The following is a 21,350-nucleotide window of genomic DNA, read 5'->3' on the forward strand; positions in this document are numbered from 1 at the left end:
GCATATAAACAAACAAATAACCAAACAAACCGTGTTCGTTGTCTGGAAGACATTATAAATTTAAACCCACGTTATCTGAAACTAATCATGTTTTCAAACACTCGCTTGACAAAGTTCAAGTTGTGCATTACGTTTATGTAATTCGTAGTCTTACCGGATAATGACTGTATGAATAATCATTAAAGCAAACGCTTCTGCAAAAACGAGTCCTCTAAAAACGCGCAAACAAAAATTCAAGCTGCGCAAACGGAAAAGTAATCTTATTCAAAGCGATCATGACACAAAAGTATTGCTAACGGAAGAGAATAATTGCTTTCTCGTGGTAATTTAATACACTGCCGTTTCACAAACGCCATCCCAATGACCATATTGGCCTTTTCAGGTAAAAAAGCCACCTGTACTTTCTTTGATGCCCCAGAAAAACATAAATCTCTGTGACAGTTTATGAAGTGTGGAAAATGAAACTATACTACAGGGGGTGACTTGTGTGTTGTGACAAGACGGGGCATCGCGTCGTTGACCCCCGGTAAGGAAGTGGCGATCGAGAGGCAGTTCCCGGACATCCAGAGGCTCTTTCGAGTTCACAAACCCTCGACATCCTGAACAACTTGACGGTCTGGTTTTGCGCCCACACACCTCTGCCAGATAAAAGAACTTTCACAAGATCCCGTCATTCTCTAATCCCTCAAAACAGTACGCTACGACGATGGAGCTTAACTATATAGTAATTCTTCTAGTGCAAAACAGAGCAAACTTTGACAGGACACTTAATTTTTGATTAGATGCACCAAATCACAGCAATTTAAATGTATTTTTTTCTAGGTTAGTTCAACTTATAAAATCAAGAGTGTTCACAATTAATAACCAAGTACAGAGTGTGGATCAATATCCAATGGAGGGTATGTGATAGGATTGTGCGGTTATGTGAAACAATGATCAATATTGGAATACACAACCTGAGAAACGTTTCTACTTCTTGGACTTCTAACCAAATAAGTTGCTATTGACATATGTTGCAAAAGAATACCTTCCCTTTACCATATCGGTGAATTGGTAAACATAAACAATGTTATTTAATGGCAATTAAAAAATCACAAATTCGTTACAATACCCGCTGCTACAACAGGGGAATTGAACTGCCAGTAGCTAGCTTGGTGAAACAAAGGAAAGAGATCTGCACTGAATGTCAAAGGTCGTGGGTTTGAATCCCATTCACAACATAACTCTTTCACCAAGGAGCACCTCCCCTTTAAATCACGATCGTGTGTGCGTTCACTTCTGACTCAGACTACAGGACGATAATTGCAGCCTCCTGGTTGAATTGTGAAGGACAGATGGGTACAAATAACATTGCAGAGAGCTGAATTGGTACCGATACTTGAACAAGGCTCAAGTATGTGCACTCTACTCTGACTACAACCCAGGCTGTCATCAAGTATACCAGACATAGTATATGATAGCGGTGGACGTGGACCAACTTTGTACTCTGTTGTGATACGAAGTCCGCGATCCTGCCGAGACTTATCATCGATTTCCAACGAAGATGAAGATAAACTGTAAGGTTATATTACACCCAGATGGAACTTAAGTAGGATTTGGCGTTCAGATGGGGCCATCAAACGGGTCACTGAACCGGGCAAAAATGACACGAGTATAGCGCGCGTTTATCCCTAAGGGTACGGCAGATTCAAGTACAGTGATGATCAAACGTTAGTAACACACAATAGACGGTGATCTGGAGACATCAATCCGCTGATTGAGAGGGAACTTAAGATGGAGCAGGTGCAGTGCACGGGATGATGGCACGATCTTTAAAAATGTTACAAAACCAGACATCATCGTCGTCGGAAGTAATGCTCAAAATAATACATGGTACACTTCATCCGCAGTCCTGGCGGCGTCGAGTACAGGTTGTACGATCGAACCTTGATGTTGCTGTCGGAGTTCACGCACTCGGTTAATAGCTTTATTAAGACTGGGCAAGGTGGGTGTCACTGACCGGAGTAAAAAACGAACCACGCAAGGTTGGAGACAATTACAAAGATGCTGATGAGAAAGTTGCACATTAAGACAAAGGAGTAGAATTTGAATATTTGCATGGTGCAAATCCAGTAAATTGATGACTCCTCTTTGTTTCAATTGTTATGACTTCTTGAATACGTACCCATTGGTTTTGTACACAAAGGCGAAGCGAATGCTCTACAAAATACCAGGATTCCTTTTGTCATTCGTCAGTTTCAATGGGTAAACAAACACATTCATTGCGGTCATTCGTATGTGGACATTTATTTGTCTTATACAATAAAGGAAAACCCTACTCTTCGTAGAACTAGAAAAAACACTGTGTGGACGTGTCCACATAGTGTTGTAAAATCTTCGCTTCCCTTGTGTGTGCTTATATCCACACATTATTTGCTACCACATGTAGTCTGAAAATTAATTGTACATTGTAAAAGCTCATTGGTGGACTCAGCACCCACTTCCAGACACAAGGCAAACAAACCGAAACAGATGCTTCTCATAGCGATGGAAAACTGCGTGCATTAAAAAACACATGCAAGGACTTTGTGCCACTGCAGTAATAACAACGTTTTCAGATAGTCACTATGAACCGACTAGATTATGTGCTCTTTCGTCCTTCGACTTCAAGATATCTACAAAAAGAAAATAATTAAAGATCTAAATATAGTCAGATCTAAACTTAGAGCCATGTGGGAGGGCATCGTAAGTGGACTTTACAAAGAGCTTGTGATTTCTAGCATACGAGAGACGGTGGAAAATGCGCGGGAAAATGCCCACTTGGTAAACAATGCAAGCACGCTCGGTCTGGCTAGCGACTTACTCTGTAATAGATGGAAATGGGTTGATGCACGCTGAGCGATTTCTCAAGGGGGGTTTCCGTACTGAAAATAAGTCACGCTAAACTTTCAATTTAACATGGGGAGTAGGCGACTACGTCTAGTTGTTGATTCATGTGTATATGACGGGCATTCTTGACTCTCATAAGAGATGCATACAGCATATCAAGCTCGTGTAACTCAACATGTGCCCGTGCAGAACATACTCAATTTGCGGGTTTGGCGTGTATCCGGTCCCACCGGGATCCCGGGATTTCACCAGGATACCGGGCGGGATCCACCCACGGGGAGGGACTACGGCCGGGAGAAGTGCATATGATCTCCCAAGTCATCTAGTGATTATGACAAATAACAGAACATCCACGAGAGCGGTTTCAATTTAATGAAAGGAATGCTAACTATGTTCTTTTCATCGGAATCAATATGCGCCTCAATAGACCTTTTTAAAATAATTTCCCAGAGCGTGAAAACAAAAGTCCGAAAATAATATTCATCATGAAAAATCAATTATTAATGCAGCTCAATCAATTTTAGTACATCGCCAAAAGGTGTAAATATATGACTCCTGTGCATTGTAACTTTACTATTTTTAGTCATTTATGATGCTCATTTTCTCTTCGCTAAAGCGTCCTACGTTACCGTTACCATGGCTCGGATAAGAACAGGTGGTTTAACAACTCAACGTTTCGATCAGTATACTCTGATCGTCTTCAGTAAAAACACATGTCTCGTGAACATGGTGTTACTGCAAAATCTTACCAGGGGCTGAGTTCAAAGATCTGCTGAAGCAGAACAAAAATGCTTAAGAATTTTGTACTTAGCAGATAAGAACAGGATACCAGTCACAAACTGCACACACAACAACGTAGTTTGGCTGGTATCTTTTTCCTGTAAGTCTCATTTTGCATCCTTCGTCAAAACCAACGGTTTACCAACTACGTCTGCCCCCCCCCCCAAAAAAAAAAAAAAAAAACATTAAAAAAACACGCACATCAACACATCAACACATCAGAAGAAAGAGGCACAAAGAGGAAGTTTAACATTAAGATCACCGTGCAAACCATCCAACTTCACTCATACTGACCGATATAACTTATTTGTTTCACCGTTTCAATAAAATACCCTTGGGTGATTTTTATCCCATGGTGAATGGTGACTGTAGCTTCAATAGCTCAAACAATCCCCTGAAATAACCTACTAAAGAGTCTAAGATCGCCCCTCTCTCTCAACAAGACAAACATTGTCTTTTGTCATAAAAGCAATATAAGTATAACCTATTGGCCTATATCTCCTAGCTATGGAGACAACATAATGGCTGACTTGTCCACTTGTCGTGAAAAGCAAACAAACATATCTTAAAAGCTTTCTATTTCTACTATTTGTAGACATAACACGTTCAAAGGTAAATTTGCTGGCGAGAAGAAAGCTTGGGCCGGCGGCATCTTTCCAAGCAATCGATAGTATCTGTGTTTGTGCGCAAATTCTTCAAATCGGGTCAGAGAACTTGGCGTTCAGTTTCCAGAGCTACAAGTACTTTTGTCTGCCCTCTTCGTAGACTTGACTCAAGTCCCAATACCTTGCCATCCCCATCCCATGAAACTACTTTTTGTGTTGCTCTGCATTCCCAAACCTATTCTGCACGCATTCTCGGGACCACATTTTGACGGCGAGCGCGCACTGTACTGTATGCTACGGGTTGTTTCATAGTAAATTGAGGTGATAGCTTTTCGGGACCTCTCACGCGTGAATGGGACTTGAATCAAGTCTACCCTCCTCGTAAATATATCGCTGCTTCAACTTAAAGAAACTTTACACATATACACCAATTCAACACAGACATAAATCACCCTGCCATGCTTTTGCTATAGAATGTATATCATGGTTAATTATAATGTATTCCTTAGGTTTTTAACAGTATTTTCAATGAAAAGTTTCACTTGTAAATACATACAAGTATTATGGTAATCGAGGTTTACCAGCGTGTATGTGAGGCACCAATGAATAATTTACTCAAACAAAATTACATTTTGTCCGAGAATGATTTTCATGTTTAACACAGTTAAGATTGTTGTTTGCAATTATTTCACACATCAGTATATAACTGAGTATTCAATAACTTTGTTGTAAACTTACGTTTCCATCCAAATCCAGGCGGAGACAAGACCAGACATCACCAACCCATACTTCCATTTCATTGCAGTGTTTTACGGCCATTTCTGTGATGCTTTTACGCTCAGCTAAAGCAGTAGGTTTTAGCTTGTCTCACGCTGGCGTGGACTTCATTTGGAAATATCTACGATGTGTAAACAAACAAAAACAATTAAAGACATTGGACACTATTGGTAATTGTTAAAGACCAGTCTGAGTCACTCGGTGTACCTCAACATATACATAAAATAACAAACCTGTGAAAACTTGAGCTCAATTGGTCGTCGATGTTGCGAGATAATAATGAAAGAAAAAACAACCTTGTCGCACAGAGTTGTGTGCTTTCAGATGCAAGTTGATTTCGAGACCTCATCTAATTTTGAGGTCTCGAAATCAAATTCGTGGAAAATTCCTTCTTTCTCGAAAACTACGTTACTTCAGAGGGAGCCGTTTCTCACAATGTTTCATACTATCAACCTTTTTCCCCTTACTCGTTACCAGGTAAGGTTTTATGCTAATAAATATTTTGAGTAATTACCAATAGTGACCACTGCCTTTAAGAAACTTAAGTGTATTTATGGTGAAACTGGTCTGTGGTGCTAGTGCTACAGCCTTGTAATATAAGAATAAAAGGCACCTAAAAGGCATATAAAACATCCTCTTTAGTGAAAAGCAAAGACCATAGCTCCTGAACAGCACGTGGTTATATAATACAATCAACATGCAAAACATGTGGTCAGAGCAAACAATAACATACCAAAACCCCAGTTAGATGAAAATACCTGTGTGAGAGTTCGGAACACACGGTTGCCAGTAGTTGATATGTTTATTTGCTATCTGACTACATTTGCAGATGCAAATCTCACTAATTAGTAAACGGTAAACTCATGGAGAATTGTTAGTCATTGCCTTTAAATTGAATGTACTTTCTTAATACTAAACCTAGCTTCACTGGGAAAAACTTGTCATGGGCATACTATGTCCTTATTTGAAGACGCGAATCATGTTTATTAGAAATTAGTACATGTAGTATCGTTTACAAGGATTGCAGGAAAATTATTGGTCCTTGCCTCCAAATTGAGTGTAGTGTACTTTCCCAATACAAGAGAGTTAATCTCTGGGAAAATTTGTTAGTGAGCAATCTCAGTTCCAATTTTTTGAAGACGCGAATCTTATTTAAAGAAATTATTATCATCGTGTACAAGGAATTGGAGGAATTCTTGGTCCTTGCCTTCAAATTGAGTGTACTTTCCCAATACAAGACTTAACTCTGTTGGAAAAAACTTGTTAGTGGGCAAATCTGTCCTTATTCGAAGACGCGAATGAGATTTATCAGACGTGCAAAATTCATTATTAATCAAGAGACTTGAAGCAGCGGTTTGCCTTTCTGTCAAACCTTCATGAAAAATATATTAACGGACTTGATGCCGCCATCAGAACAGGTGCGATGAAGAGTTATTACCCAAATCAACGGCAACAAAACCACACTTCAGATCTACCATGATTTATCTCATAACTGCGACTACTGTCTGCGATCCTGCTGTGCTTCGCTATTTTTAAGAGGTGCTTGTGACGCTGATTTTCGTCCTTGATATGTATTAAGATCCGCTTTTAATTAGTAACGGTGCTTTGCAGATACTTCCAGATAAGATGATCGAGAGACTCCATCTCGAATTCGCAATACGAGAACATATTGATACTCTGCAAGCGATATTGTTCCGGTTATTAGTGAGAGAAGATTGAAGATCGAAAAAATACATTTTTTTAAACCACCAATGGTACATTAAAATTAGTATTGAGATACTGCAATCAATTGAGCAAACCCCGATGCACCAATTTCCTCCTGTCCCAAGAAAAAAAACGAATAAAGTGTCATTTGATCATCGTTATCGAACACTGTCCAGAAACACTGGTGCTGTTTCGGTTTGTGCTTAGATTGGAGTCGTTCACAAAGAACTTAGTACTAGTCGTAACTTAAAGGCAGTGGACACTATTGGTAATTACTCAAAATAATTATCAGCTTCAAACCTCATTTGGTAACGAGCCTTATGGGGAGAGGTTGGTAGTACAAAACATTGTGAGAAACGGCTCCCTCTGAAGTGACGTTGTTTTCGAGAAGGAAGTAACTTTCCACGAATTTGATTTCGAGACGTCAAGTTTAGAATTTGAAGTCTCGAAATTGAGCATCTGAAAGCACACAACTTCGTGTGACAAGTGGGTTTTTTTCCCCACCCCGACGACTAATCGAGCTCAAAATTTCACAGGTTTGTTATTTTATGCATATGTTGAGATCTACAAGTGAGAAGACTGGTCTTTAAAAATTACCAATAGTGTCCAGTGTCTTTAAGGTTAGCCCTAGGAGATATTATAAAAACACAAGTCCTTAAGTTAGGACGATTTAAGATGTAGAACTTTACATAATATGGAATCATATACATAAATAACAGACGTTTTTATCATTTAATTTTTTTTTTTAATTTAAAAAATCTAAACAGCAATTTATTTGCTCTGGTCAAGCCTTAATGATTTTATCTTGGAAGCGTGTTTTAACACGCTTAGTTCCGATTGAACCTTCACTGCAAATAAACACACCCAAACTGCCACGTCATCAACTTTCCCCTCTATTACGATGTAGGAAGATCGTATGTATATATATATATTGGTTCATAGCCACACATTGTCTCTGAAATAGAAACTTTGATTGGCTGTTATTTTCCCGCTTCTTTCTGGATCCTTTCCTTAATCCCTTTCCCCCTCTCTTTTTCTATAAATGGATATGTATTTGTTTGTACTTGTTTCATGAAATAAAAAAAAAATCTGAAGGTCCGGATTGGATCGAAAGCTAAGGCCATCTACCCTATTCATATATATATATATTAATTCATTTCCCTGTTACGGTATTGCGTCGGTGATTAGATCTTCATCATCCCCATTTAGGCTTTGTTCAACCAGTGTAGGATGTAGCCCTACTTATGACAACGCCATTCATTTCTATTTCTTGCAGTTCTGGTCCATGTTGTTCACGCATTATACCCTGATGTCATCTCTCCATCTTCTTCTCTGACTAACTCTATTCCCTCTCCCTGTCCTTGGTTGCCAATCCATTATTCTTATTGTCCATGTTGTCATTTCTTCGAGCAGAGTCTCCAGCCCATAGCTTGTTGCTTTTTCTCTTTCCTTTTGATAGCTCTACTCCAGTTTTCCTTCGTATTCCTGTGCATTTAAGTATGTCTTACAAGTGTGTAACTAGCTTAGTTCCGATTCTTGACACTTGGATCCAGTCTGGCGAATAATTTGTTAAAGGTAAAGTTGCCTCCACTGTAACAAAAACAACAAATACACAAACAAATTGCCAGGTCGTCAAGTTTGCCCTTTTACTAACAATTTTGTATTAGAAGATACATTACTTATTAATTAATTTCTCTGTTGTGTTAAATCGTCTTTGAATAGATCTTACAAGCGTGAAATTAGCGTAGTTCCGATTCGGGAGGCGATCGTCAAGTTTAGCGAATAATTTGACAAAGGTAGGTCGCCTTCACTGTAAAAAAGAAAGAAGAAACACACTCCAAAGGATCCAAGCGCCTTCGCCCTCTAACTAATAATATCATTATTGGAAGATACCTTAAAATTAATTAATTAGTTTCTCTCTTGTGTTCTCTCTCGTCTGTGAATAGATCTTACAAGCGTGTATTAACTAGCGTAGTACCGGTTCGGGAGGCGAGGGTCAAGTCTAGCGAATAATTTGACAAAGGAAGTGTCACCTTCATTAAAAAGAAGCAAATTAAGCACCACGGTCACTAGTTCCTCTATACGGGTGTTCATAATTGTGGAAGAAGTCTCGTTTTATTATTAAATAGCCTGTCACCTTCAAATTAGTTTCCATAAATGCAGGGCATAGCAGTCAGGTTGATCATCCTGTGTTGGTTTCTGTTACAGTTAACATTCCTCCCGAAGCCGTGAAATCATCAGATATCTATATTAACAGTCAAAGTCCATCAGCAATCATTTGAACAGAATACCAGCATTTGGATTGTGTGGATAAGGAACGTTCACGACATTGCCGTTAAAGAGAAATTTTTCGGTTTCTGATATAAAACGGCTTCTCATGATGCATCTTGCTAGTGTTGTGTTGCTTCTTGTTGGGTGTTATGCAACACTAGCTGCTATCTGCCCTACTGACTGGCAGCGATACGGCGAGTCATGCTACTTACTGATAACTCAACGTATGAACTGGACTGAAGCAAATGATACCTGCGTCGAGTCAAATGCAGCTCTAGCTGTGCCTAACTCGCAGATAGAACAAACTTTTATCTGGTCGATGTTCAAGGAATTCTTTAATGGGAGTCAGCCAACTAGACAGCTCTGGATCGGTTGTTATTTCGACCAGGAGACGGATGAATGGCAGCACTGTCCATTGAGGGACGTACATAACACCTACGAGAATTGGAAGAGAAGTCAGCCAGATAATAATACTGCCACGGGTTGCGTTATTATGCGCAGAGATCGCAATGGTAAATGGGCTGACACTAAGTGCAGTAAAAATCATTTTGCCGTCTGTGAGCTCCAAGTTGACACCACACCTCGGTCATTCTGCCTGGAGACCGGTCCCGATGGTCGTATCAAGTCCCAGTGTCTGGTCGGCCACGTCATGAAGGAGGTACGGGCTGTTGGTGTAGTGTCATGCGGGTGGGCGTGCCGATCAGAGCCCCGATGTCGCTCCTTCAATCTGCTGATGGAGCAAGGTCCAGGGAAGATGGTTTGTCAGCTGAACAACGCGACTCTTCACGAAGCGGCTAAAGACATGGAGCTTCAAGACCAGTGCTACTCATTCGATCTGTAATCAACAGAGCACGTGCCGATAACAGAGACATACAATGACATGTTCTCCCGAAGACGAACAGAGTACACTGTTTGAAACGTCGAGACCTACAAAGATATTTTACTTACAGTTGTGTCCTCAATTTTACGTATGATAGTTCTTATCTGACATGTTCTTTTAACGCAAGTGTTTATATGATTTCAAGTTGTTTTCATTGAAAACTTATTGATGAATTCAACACAGCGAGTGGAACTTTACTTTTACATTTTTATTCCTTGACAAGAAAGGTTAACAGTTTACAGAAAGTCATAACAAAACTTTAAGAATGTTGCGCTAGACGGTCCTTTGATGTACGATGTTGAACGCCTTTACGAGGACAATTTGGTACTTGTGGTGTATCAGCAGCCGATTTCACGAAACGCTAAGATTAATCCTATCTCGAGTTCGGACGAGTAACCCGTCATAACTTAGGATTAATCTTAAGGTATGCATGCTACAGTGCAGGGCTGGGACTCGTCCTAAGTCCTCAGAATAATCCTAAGTTAGGAAGAGTTTGGTGAAATCGACGGCTGGACCCTTTGGTATTGGTGGTGTATCTTTGAGAAACACATTTGGTTTTTTTTAGCTTTGATGGTTCGTTTGCACTGTGCATGAGAAAGACTCGGGGTCGAAACGTCGGCCCTTTAACTAGATATGGTTTACAGCTTTTATTCTTTTGCTTGAAGCAGTTCGCACCACCTAATTATATTTTCTCGAAATGAAATTGAAGTAGATGTTGAGACCGAATCGGTTAGGTTTTACTGGACGCTTAGACATGCATACGGAAATATTGAAACTACACTTAAAGGTTGTAAATGGGGAAAAAACACAAATGTACGCACCGGGTATTGAAACGAACTAGCAATCAAATTTCCGAAGATAGCAAAGGCTTATTGAATATTTACGAACTGTGTCCCTTTTCTGTTATATTTGTTCAGAATTACCAGGAAAGTCACTAGGAAACAATAACTGCCTCATGTTAACAGCTACAGGTATTTTTTTATGGCGATTAGTTTTTGGATGAGGTTTACATGAGCACAATAGCGTTTCAAGGCTTTTATCTGGTTCAATGCTCTTACTAATTATTTGCTAAGGTATTAATTTTCGAAAATATTATCATGATAAAAGACACTTTCATTCCTTTTTTTATGGCGATTAGTTTTTGGATGAGGTTTACATGAGCACAATAGCGTTTCAAGGATTTTATCTGGTTCAATGCTCTTACTAATTATTTGCTAAGGTATTAATTTTCGAAAATATTATCATGATAAAAGACACTTTCATTTCTTTTTTTATGGCGATTAGTTTTTGGATGAGGTTTACATGAGCACAATAGCGTTTCAAGGCTTTTATCTGGTTCAATGCTCTTACTAATTAATTGCTAAGGTATTAATTTTCGAAAATATTATCATGATAAAAGACACTTTCATTTCTTTTTTTATGGCGATTAGTTTTTGGATGAGGTTTACATGAGCACAATAGCGTTTCAAGGCTTTTATCTGGTTCAATGCTCTTACTAATTAATTGCTAAGGTATTAATTTTCGAAAATATTATCATGATAAAAGACACTTTCATTTCTTTTTTTATGGCGATTAGTTTTTGGATGAGGTTTACATGAGCACAATAGCGTTTCAAGGCTTTTATCTGGTTCAATGCTCTTACTAATTAATTGCTAAGGTATTAATTTTCGAAAATATTATCATGATAAAAGACACTTTCATTTCTTTTTTTATGACGATTAGTTTTTGGATGAGGTTTACATGAGCACAATAGCGTTTCAAGGCTTTTATCTGGTTCAATGCTCTTACTAATTAATTGCTAAGGTATTAATTTTCGAAAATATTATCATGATAAAAGACACTTTCATTTCTTTTTTTATGGCGATTAGTTTTTGGATGAGGTTTACATGAGCACAATAGCGTTTCAAGGCTTTTATCTGGTTCAATGCTCTTACTAATTAATTGCTAAGGTATTAATTTTCGAAAATATTATCATGATAAAAGACACTTTCATTTCTTTTTTTATGACGATTAGTTTTTGGATGAGGTTTACATGAGCACAATAGCGTTTCAAGGCTTTTATCTGGTTCAATGCTCTTACTAATTAATTGCTAAGGTATTAATTTTCGAAAATATTATCATGATAAAAGACACTTTCATTTCTTTTTTTATGGCGATTAGTTTTTGGATGAGGTTTACATGAGCACAATAGCGTTTCAAGGCTTTTATCTGGTTCAATGCTCTTACTAATTAATTGCTAAGGTATTAATTTTCGAAAATATTATCATGATAAAAGACACTTTCATTTCTTTTTTTATGGCGATTAGTTTTTGGATGAGGTTTACATGAGCACAATAGCGTTTCAAGGCTTTTATCTGGTTCAATGCTCTTACTAATTAATTGCTAAGGTATTAATTTTCGAAAATATTATCATGATAAAAGACATTTTCATTTCTTTTTAAAAATAGGCAGTTTGTTGGGTAAGAGCTAAATTATTTCATCATAATTAAAATCAGCATTCAACTGTGAATGGGGAATTAATAATAACCTATAAACAACTGGATTGACCAATGCGTACTAACGACTTTCAATTGTTATATTGATGTTACTTTTTTTTTTACAAACACAAGCTATCGAGGTTGCCTCCTTACGCATATGTCATCAGTGTATCGCTTTCGGCGGCTGTGCGATCTAGTGGCTCAACGGACAGCTTGCTATCTTCGAATTAGTTCCCATAAGAGCAGGGCATAGCAGTCAGGCTGATCTTGTTGTGTGGTGTTCTGCAACAGTTAACACTTTTCGCAAATGGGTAAAAACCAAAATTAATAAACTTTTCGCAAAGCTCTGAAATCATCAGATATCTATATTAACAGTCAAAGTCCATCAGCAATCATTTGAACAGATGACCAGTTTTTGGATTGTGTGACTAAGGAACGTTCACGACATTGCCGTTAAGAGAACATTCTTCGGTTTCTGATATATAACGGCTTCTCATGATGCATCTTGCTTGTGTTGTGTTGCTTCTTATTGGGTGTTATGCAACACTAGCTGCTATCTGTCCTACTGACTGGCAGCGATACGGCGAGTCATGCTACTTACTGATAACTCAACGTATGAACTGGACTGAAGCAAATGATACCTGCGTCGAGTCAAATGCAGCTCTAGCTGTGCCTAACTCGCAGATAGAACAAACTTTTATCTGGTCAATGTTTAAGGAATTCTTCAATGGGAGTCAGCCAACTGGACATCTCTGGATCGGTTGTTATTTCGACCAGGAGGCTGGGGGATGGCAGCACTGTCCAATGAGGAACACCGTTGTGAACTGGAGGAAAAACAACCCAGATAATGAGTCTGCCACGGATTGTGTTGTTATGCACAAAGATTATGGTCAATGGGCTGATAAACTGTGCTGGGGGATTCATTTTGCAGTCTGTGAGCTCGAAGTTGACGTCACACCTCGGTCATTCTGCCTGGAGACCGGTCCCGATGGTCGCATCAAGTCCCAGTGTCTGGTCGGTCACGTCATGAAGGAGGTACGGGCTGATGGTGTGGTGTCGTGCGGGAAGGCGTGCCGATCAGAGCCCCGATGTCGCTCCTTCAATCTGCTGATGGAGCAAGGTCCAGGGAAGATGGTTTGTCAGCTGAACAACGCGAAGCCGCTAAAGACATGGAGCTTCAAGACCAGTGCTACTCCTTCGATCTGTAGTCAACAGAGAGCGTAACGATCACACATGACATACAATGAAATGTTCTCCTGAAGACGAGCAGAGTACACTGTTCGAAACGTCGAGACCACACTAGCTCTTTTCAGAGTCTACACTCCTACAAAGAGATTGTACACCTAGTTGTGTCCTTAATTTTACTTATGACGGTTAATTCTTATCTGACATGTTCTGCGCTTTGCTTTATTCTGCTATGACGCAGTGTTTATATGATTTCAAGTCTATTTCATGGAAACTTGGAGGATAAATTGAACACAGCCAGTGGAATTGACTTATACCTACTTATTTCTTAATAAGAAAGGATAAAAAAAAATCATCAAAACTCTTGTGCTGGACATTTTGTGTACAGAATGTTGATCGAATTTGAGAAAGACTCCGGGTCGAAACGTCAGGCCCTTAACTTTATTTTGTCATTTTTGTAGCATTGCGGTTGGTGAGCAGTTCGCACCAGTTAATTGTATTTTCTGATTATGAAATTGAAGTAGATGGTCACACCCAAATCAGAAAGGTTTTACTTGGCGTTTAGATACGTATGTGTGTACGTATTAAATAGTTTATATCATTAGGTGGTATGCGGGGATATTTTACCGATGTACGTTCTGGGTATTGAAACACATAATCGTTTGTTGTTGTTGCCAACAATCTACCAATTTCTGCTCTCGACGCTTTGCAGAATTGTTTTTGGAAAGTTAAATCAAATAATGAGCCACAAAGGAAACTGACTTTGTAAATTTAGAAACGATATTGGGGGTGAACAAAGACATATTTATTAGAGCGGGATTTGAACCAATGACCTGTGCATTATCGTGCCTGCGCTCTACCTAGCCCAATGTCGGCTGTCTCCAAATTTATCAATTATTGCAAAAGTAGAATCAAATATCTTAAAATTTCAAGAATATGTTTTCCCTTTGAGCCTTTAAAACGCAGGTATTATTTGTATAGGAGGCGATGGAAATCGGAAGTAGTTTCCTCACGGTGTACCGTCATGTACGAACACAATACGGCTTATCGCTCAAGCCTGGGTATCGTGTACCGTTACTTTAGCACGGATCGCGTTCAAACAATGTGTCTGTATATACATGTATAGACGGCTTTCACATTCCCTATGGCGCATAGTGCACCAAAACAACCTCCAAGACAAACTGGATATTACTTTCAACTTGACATTCTATTTTTGGACACCATATAATATGCCCTCGGCTCTGGTGATTGAAACTGGAAGGAACTAAACGAACTAAATTTTTAATCAAAACAACTGCTTTCAATACGAATTCTAATTGCGACCATATCAATCCGTTAACCAATACCCTTTTTTCAGAATTGAACGTCAAAACTGCTTTCAAAAAATGAAAAACTGTTGTTTGCAGAGAAGAATACGCACAGGATATCTAAAAGCTAGTGTGACAGCGTCACACTGAAGCTTAAACAAACAACTTCGTTTAGCGCTTTGCAATCCGTGTAAACGGTAGTGGTGATTAATTTCAGTTATTCCCGTGGGTTCTAGGGAATAAACTTTAAGATTAATGTAATTTATAAGGTAGTTGTGTTAGTACGAAGCTTTAGGCATTTGCAGCTTCTTCGTTGTACGAGCTAAGTGCGATTTGTTATTGTCTCAAACACAAACATTTTGTCGTTAAAATAAACAAGTAAGATACCACAAGGGAAATTTACTTGGTGAATTTTGAACTAAGTTTGGTTGAACAAAACAACAATGTACTATAAGAGTTGGACTTGAAGCTACGAGTTCCGGATTCATACCATCACTCTACCAGTGCTATCATTTTAAGCACTTTAATTTTTTCAGTATCCTTGTTGGAGTACCAGTCAGAATATTGCGGTGTTTTTTTTTTTTTCATGAAAAGAAAAGCCACCAACATGAAAAAGGTTGACAAACTATCAACACTTCTGCCGATCACGGCGTGTGTCAAAATGACAAAATACTTTGACGCCATTGTGGGATATTGCCTTCCCTCCATGTTGCAATAAAATGGTATCCCACAAATGACGTAACCAGGACTTTTCGCAGATCTTTCTGAAAACACCGGAGAAGGTTCTTCAAAATAAAGATCTGTTTTATCTCATGCATTTCAGAATCGCTTGTTTCTATTTTCATTCAAGGAGGTCTTTAAATAAGATAAGTCTGCTGACATTCTAAAATTCGCTTTTACGTATTGCTTTTTCAGGAAAAACAAACATTTGCAACGCCACGATGTCGTGTTTGTACAAATAATATTGAGGGATTGTGTTCGTTTGGTCATTGGAACCCAATGTTTGTTTCAATCATAAACAGTTGTCCATATACACCATAAAATTAACCGGTTAAAATTTCATTTCAAAAGGGGGGGGGCGTTTTTTAGAAATTGCTGAAAATCTGCAGCAGTTATGTCGACGCAGGTAGAATAGTGACTTTTCGTTTTCGACGACAGATGGTTCTGCGACGGTAAAGATGACATTTGGCGTCATCTGCGCATGCGTCGGCTTTGAGGACGGTCGTCCCTCAATTTCTACGACAGTACTTGGGATGAATCTTCGTTGTACTGAAAACGACAACGTTTAGCTAAACAACCGTCGCAGAACCATCCGTCGCCGAAAACGAAAAGTCCCTATTAATTTGCAATTGGAAAACGATACTCTCCGTATAGTAACGCTTCTCAGGTTCAATTTTTGGTGATAAAAAGTGATACCTTTTTCCATAACCGCAGTACTTCGAAGAGAACAGTTTCTCTCTTAAAGGGACACGCTGCCGTGGGTAGGTCGAGTTGGTCTACAAAAAAGTCGAACCGTTTGTTATAAAATGCATATGGGTAGAAAGATGTTGTAAAGTGGAAAACAATGATCCACATAAATACACCTCGAAATTGCATGGTTTTCATATTACATCGTCAACTAACACGGTCGGCCATTTGACTCCCATAAAAAGCCGACCGTGTTCGCAAAGTTAAAGGAAAAACCACGCAATTTTGAGGCATATTTTTCGTATAGATCATTGCATTCTACTTTTTACAACATCTTTCAAACCATATCCATTTTATAACAAACCATTTTTCTAGACCAACTCGTCCGATCCTAGGCAACGTGTCACTTTAATTGCGTTATAAACATACTAGCCAAAGCTGATGTGCTTCTTAGATAGGTAAGTTTATATTACCATTAATTTCAGAGTCATAATCAACAAGATTTCAGACCATGTTTACCGAACAATGTTGTGTGTGCTTACATATCGCACCAAATTACACAATCTACTTCGTCAAAACATAACTGCATAAACGTTCACGATTATTAAATTGACAGCACGTTGTATGCACGAGTCTGCAATGTGTTTGCTTTGTTACTTGTCACCCGTTATGTTGTAGAACCGCCAGTAAATTGGATCGCTTTTTGCTTGCAAGGTAATCCAGAGTAATATTGTATGTTTACAATATGTCATCAGGCTTAGAATCAAATTATTAAAAAATATAGTCGGAAAGGCGGCAACTCTGCACAATGGGTCAAATGCAATTGTCATTCATAAGCTTAGTCTACAGGGAATCGAAACTATAATTTACATTCGCTGCATTTTCCATGAACTACTCGTTCTCTTAAAGGCCTTAGACATATATTGTGTAGTATAGCACTTGGCTATTGGTTGGGCCCTGATCCTTGGCTGGATAAAAGTGTAGAGGACGAAACGTCTTACCGGGTTAGCAGCTGGCCCAAGACTGCCTCGTGGCTGGCCCGCTCGCACAGTCCAGCCACTGACACGCTTGGGTGACTTTATTGTATTCCAATCGTAATGTCTACAACATAAAAATGTACATCACTACAATTGGTTATATCTGTTAGCGTAACAACTTGGTGGTTATGAGCAATGGAGAGCAGCGCCCAATTTCATAGAGCTGCTTAAGCACAAAATTTTGCTTAAGCAAAGAAATCCTTGCTTCGTAAAATCAGATTACCGGCCAAGACTCCACTCAATTGTTACGCTAAGTAAACAATACCAGTCACAAGGAATGTATGTGGCATGAAATTTTTGCCAGCAACATGTATAAAATAAGCGAGCTATTTTCGTGCTTAAGCAGCTCTATGAAATTGACCCCTGTTGGTAGTGTACATCATGGAAGAAATGGCTCCCTCTAAAGTTAAGAAGTTTTTGAGGAGGAGGTAATTTCTCACTCAAATAATAACATACTTCAGCTGAAGCCTTTGATTATGCATCTGAAAGAACCCAAATTTGTACTCAAAGTAAGATAAGGCAACAAGTGTCTTTCCCTTAATTTTTCTCTTGCCAATTCGATGAACTATTGAGACCTATAGTGTATATGTGATTTTGTGTTGATGTTATTACACGCCAAGTGAGAATACTGGTCTTTGACAATCACCAAACGTGTCCAGTGCCCCTAAGTTGTTTATAGGTGCAAATACATTCAGGTTGCGTGGCATTTCCTAATGGCACACACGACGAACAATTGCTTTATGAATAGTACATCGTCCGTCTCAATCCTTTTGTCTAATTTGAAAGGATTATTCAGCCACAAAAGTGAAATATGAATAGCTTAGCATATGACGTATATGTGAGACTACAACCTATATTTTACCCCATTGTGTAATGATAGATTATTCGTTACATCACCCATCATGCTTTGAGAAGCCCTCGGTTGTGAAAAGCGCTATATAAAAACTGGTAACACCTTTCCATTTAAGGGGGCGCCCTATTTGGCATCATAGTAACAGGTTTTGTCCCTGCTAGCCGCGACGAAGCACGTAAACATAACCAAAACAGAACACTCAGGTAACTCTACGGAAATTGTCGCCTAAAAGTGATCACTTATTGCGTGGCCGTTGTTGTTAGAAATTTTCTGTGGACAATTTTTTAACAATGATGCAGTTTCAAAATGAAAAACACACACAAACTGTCTGTACCATGGGATATGCGCTTAAACAATGTACAAAATCTTCTGCACATGGTTGGCGGACGTGTGAGACAATCTCAGACAATCTTTAGTTTTTAATAAACGATTTGCGATTAACTAACGATTGACGGGTTTAATTATCAATGGCGGGTTTCTTGGGTGCAATATCTTCAATTAAACATTTACAAGTCTACAAGCCTTTGCTAAATCTCACAGCCTCATTTCTCTCTCAAATTGTGTTTACTTTCCCCCCATTTTATATGCTTACAAATTTGCTTATATGTCATATATTGTACTTTAAAGCCATTATACACTTTCGGTAAACAGTATTGTCAAAGTCCCACACTTCGTGTATCACAACTCATATATAAAAATAACAAACCTGTGAAAATATAGGCTCAATCGGTCATCAGAGTCGGGAAAAAAATAACGGGGAAACCCACTCTTGCTTCCGCACGTTTCGCCGTGTCATGACATGTGTTTAAAATAAATCCGTAATTCTCGCTATCGAGAATTGATAATTGTTTTAATGTTTCCTCAAAAATTAAAGCATTTCATGGAGTAATATTTCAAGAGAAGTCTTTCAGCATTACCTTCTGTAAACCCTGTAAATTATTTGTAAATCTGTGAACTTTTTTTGTTCTGTACCGAAAGTGTATAATGGCTTTAAAGAAGAGTTGTATGGAATAAAATGTTGACTTGAATTGAAACAATTCAAAAGTTTTAATCTTTAATTCGAATCAGCCCGAATCGAGCAAACCTAGCGTCTTTAAAAAGAAAGGAACACTCCAGTAGGCGTACTATTTTTACACATACTGTCTAGTAATTTTCCGGTTCCCTGCTTTCGCGATTTAACAACCGTGTCACATTGTAAATCTAAAGGATCACAGCTAGGGTATACCGCCCCCCCCCCCCCTCCCGCCACCGTTTGTTTCTTTTAACGTGGGATGTGTAGTCCCCTTGGATTTGATCGTTGCATCATTAAGCAATTCTATACGGTTGATGCAACTGAAACCTCGTTGAAGCGCCATATTTGCCAATCACCATACCCAATTGTATTTGACTGAGGGTATCGCGAAGTATGTTAGCTGGTTTCGCCCCCATCCCCCATCCGCCGCTCCGACCCCCACCCCCACCCCCGCTCCAGCCCCATCCCGCGCCCCACCCCGTTTTGGACTTTTTGTTAATTTTGTGAGAATCTTCCTGTGAGCATTTGTTTTTTATTCATCTAATTTCTGCCGTTTGTGCAAATTATTTGATGTATTGGGTTTTTATAACAACCCAAGAGATAATTTGGACCAACTTGAACATAAAGGACATTTCACAAAGACACAAACTTCGTTTTACAAAGGTAGCCAAATCTTCCACTTTGTATTATATTGGAACCAACCAACCAATCACCAGTAAAGCATTCGATCCAATCGAAAAAGTAAATGGCCGAGGTGATCGGCACATATACTTGCTGGACGACAGACCGAGAGGTTGATGGGTGCCCAATGGGTTATAAACTGCGAAAATAATTCAGTTTACGCATTAAAACATTCCAACTTTGTAAATTAAATTGTGGCAGATTCAGTATATAATACAGTGAACAGTGAAATCTTGTCACACGAAGTTGTGTGCTTCCATAGATGCTTGATTTCGAGACCTCGAATTCTAAATCTGAGGTCTCGAAAACAAATTCGTGGAAAATCACTTCTTTCTCGAAAACTACATTACTTTAGAGGGAGCCATATCTCACAATGTTTTATACCATCAACCTTTCCCCATTACTCGTCACCAAGAAAGGTTTTATGCTTATAATTATTTTGAGTAATTACAAAAGAGTGTCCACTGCCTTTAAAGGGTCAAATCAATGTTGTCTCTGCGACCACCCAAACTAACCCCCTCCTCTTTTTACACTGATTCTCCTCCTGCGCCGTATAAACTTCGCTGTGTTTTCAACAACTGTTTACTCTGACGCAAGATCTCTTTCAGTTGGTCCAATTGGCTAGACTGACATTATCAACGAAGCAATCGCGGATAAAAAATACAGCTCTGCGTAATTTCCCATTGGGCCGCGCCTTAATTTGCTGTATCAAGTCACAATGACAACTGTGAAAAATTTATGTTCTACTTTGCTTCTCCTTTTATTTGTCGTATTCAGTCAAAGGTGTTACTGTTAGGGAGAAGAAAAAAAAGAGTTGCAACCCACGCTTCGTTAAATCTTAGTCTACTTAAAGGTGGCTGGCCGTTACAATTTATCTAACTACTGAGCCCATTGAAACATTACACAGTGACGTGCATTTGGTTGGAAGACACCGAGAGCAGATGGCGATGCAGGGCCTAATGAGCGCTGCTTAAGCCAAAAAGTAGCTGAGCACAACAAAATTATGCTTACCAGCATAAAATATAATCCAAACTACCATGCCGCAAGTACAATTTGTGAGTGTTATCCTGCTCATATCTGCTAAGCAGAATATTTGTCAGCAATATTTTCTGCTAAATTTGAGCACGAGCCTTGAATTTTGTTTTTGAAGAGGCACGGCAATTTCTATGAGGGGCATTTCTATAAGGACAATTTAACTTTATATTTAAACTTTGCAGAGGGCACCACAGCAATTGCTGTGGGTGGATGCTGTGGGTTATTTCGAAGCCTACAATGTTTCTGTCTATGTATACTCCCACGATTTTGCAAATAAGCTAGGTGAGGGGGGGGGGGTTGATGGCCGGGCGAGAAGCTTCTGATAAATTGCTTGGCTTTTAGGGATTTTGTTTACGATCGGTGTCCATTAAAGGGGCTTCGTCGTTATAGCTGCCTTCCTTATGGACAGTTTGCTGCCTTAAGTAGTTCCTAAATATCTTCTTGCATCCTTTTACCTTGTGCTATGTTGCG

The 21,350-nt window shown here is 39.0% G+C and overlaps 2 protein-coding genes and 1 pseudogene across 3 annotated transcripts in view; 2 read left to right on the forward strand and 1 right to left on the reverse strand.

Moving 5' to 3' along the window:
* LOC139943834 (AP-4 complex accessory subunit tepsin-like) overlaps nt 1-21,350 on the reverse strand; it is a 226,851-nt gene that overhangs the window by 125,177 nt on the left and 80,324 nt on the right. For both annotated transcript variants that reach the window (XM_071940668.1, XM_071940667.1), the window contains exon 6: nt 4,992-5,151. The gene's annotated coding sequence lies outside the window, so the exon portion shown is untranslated. The remainder of the gene's footprint in view (nt 1-4,991; nt 5,152-21,350) is intronic.
* Nucleotides 9,112-9,846, forward strand: LOC139943966 (snaclec bothroinsularin subunit beta-like). Its single transcript, XM_071940882.1, has one exon. The coding sequence runs from the start codon at nt 9,112-9,114 to the stop codon at nt 9,844-9,846; it is 735 nt and encodes a 244-aa protein (XP_071796983.1).
* Nucleotides 12,858-13,570, forward strand: LOC139943818 (snaclec bothroinsularin subunit beta-like; annotated as a pseudogene).

This window comes from Asterias amurensis, chromosome 11 (genome assembly GCF_032118995.1).
Source record: "Asterias amurensis chromosome 11, ASM3211899v1".
In the NCBI taxonomy this organism is placed as follows: Eukaryota; Metazoa; Echinodermata; class Asteroidea; order Forcipulatida; family Asteriidae; genus Asterias; species Asterias amurensis.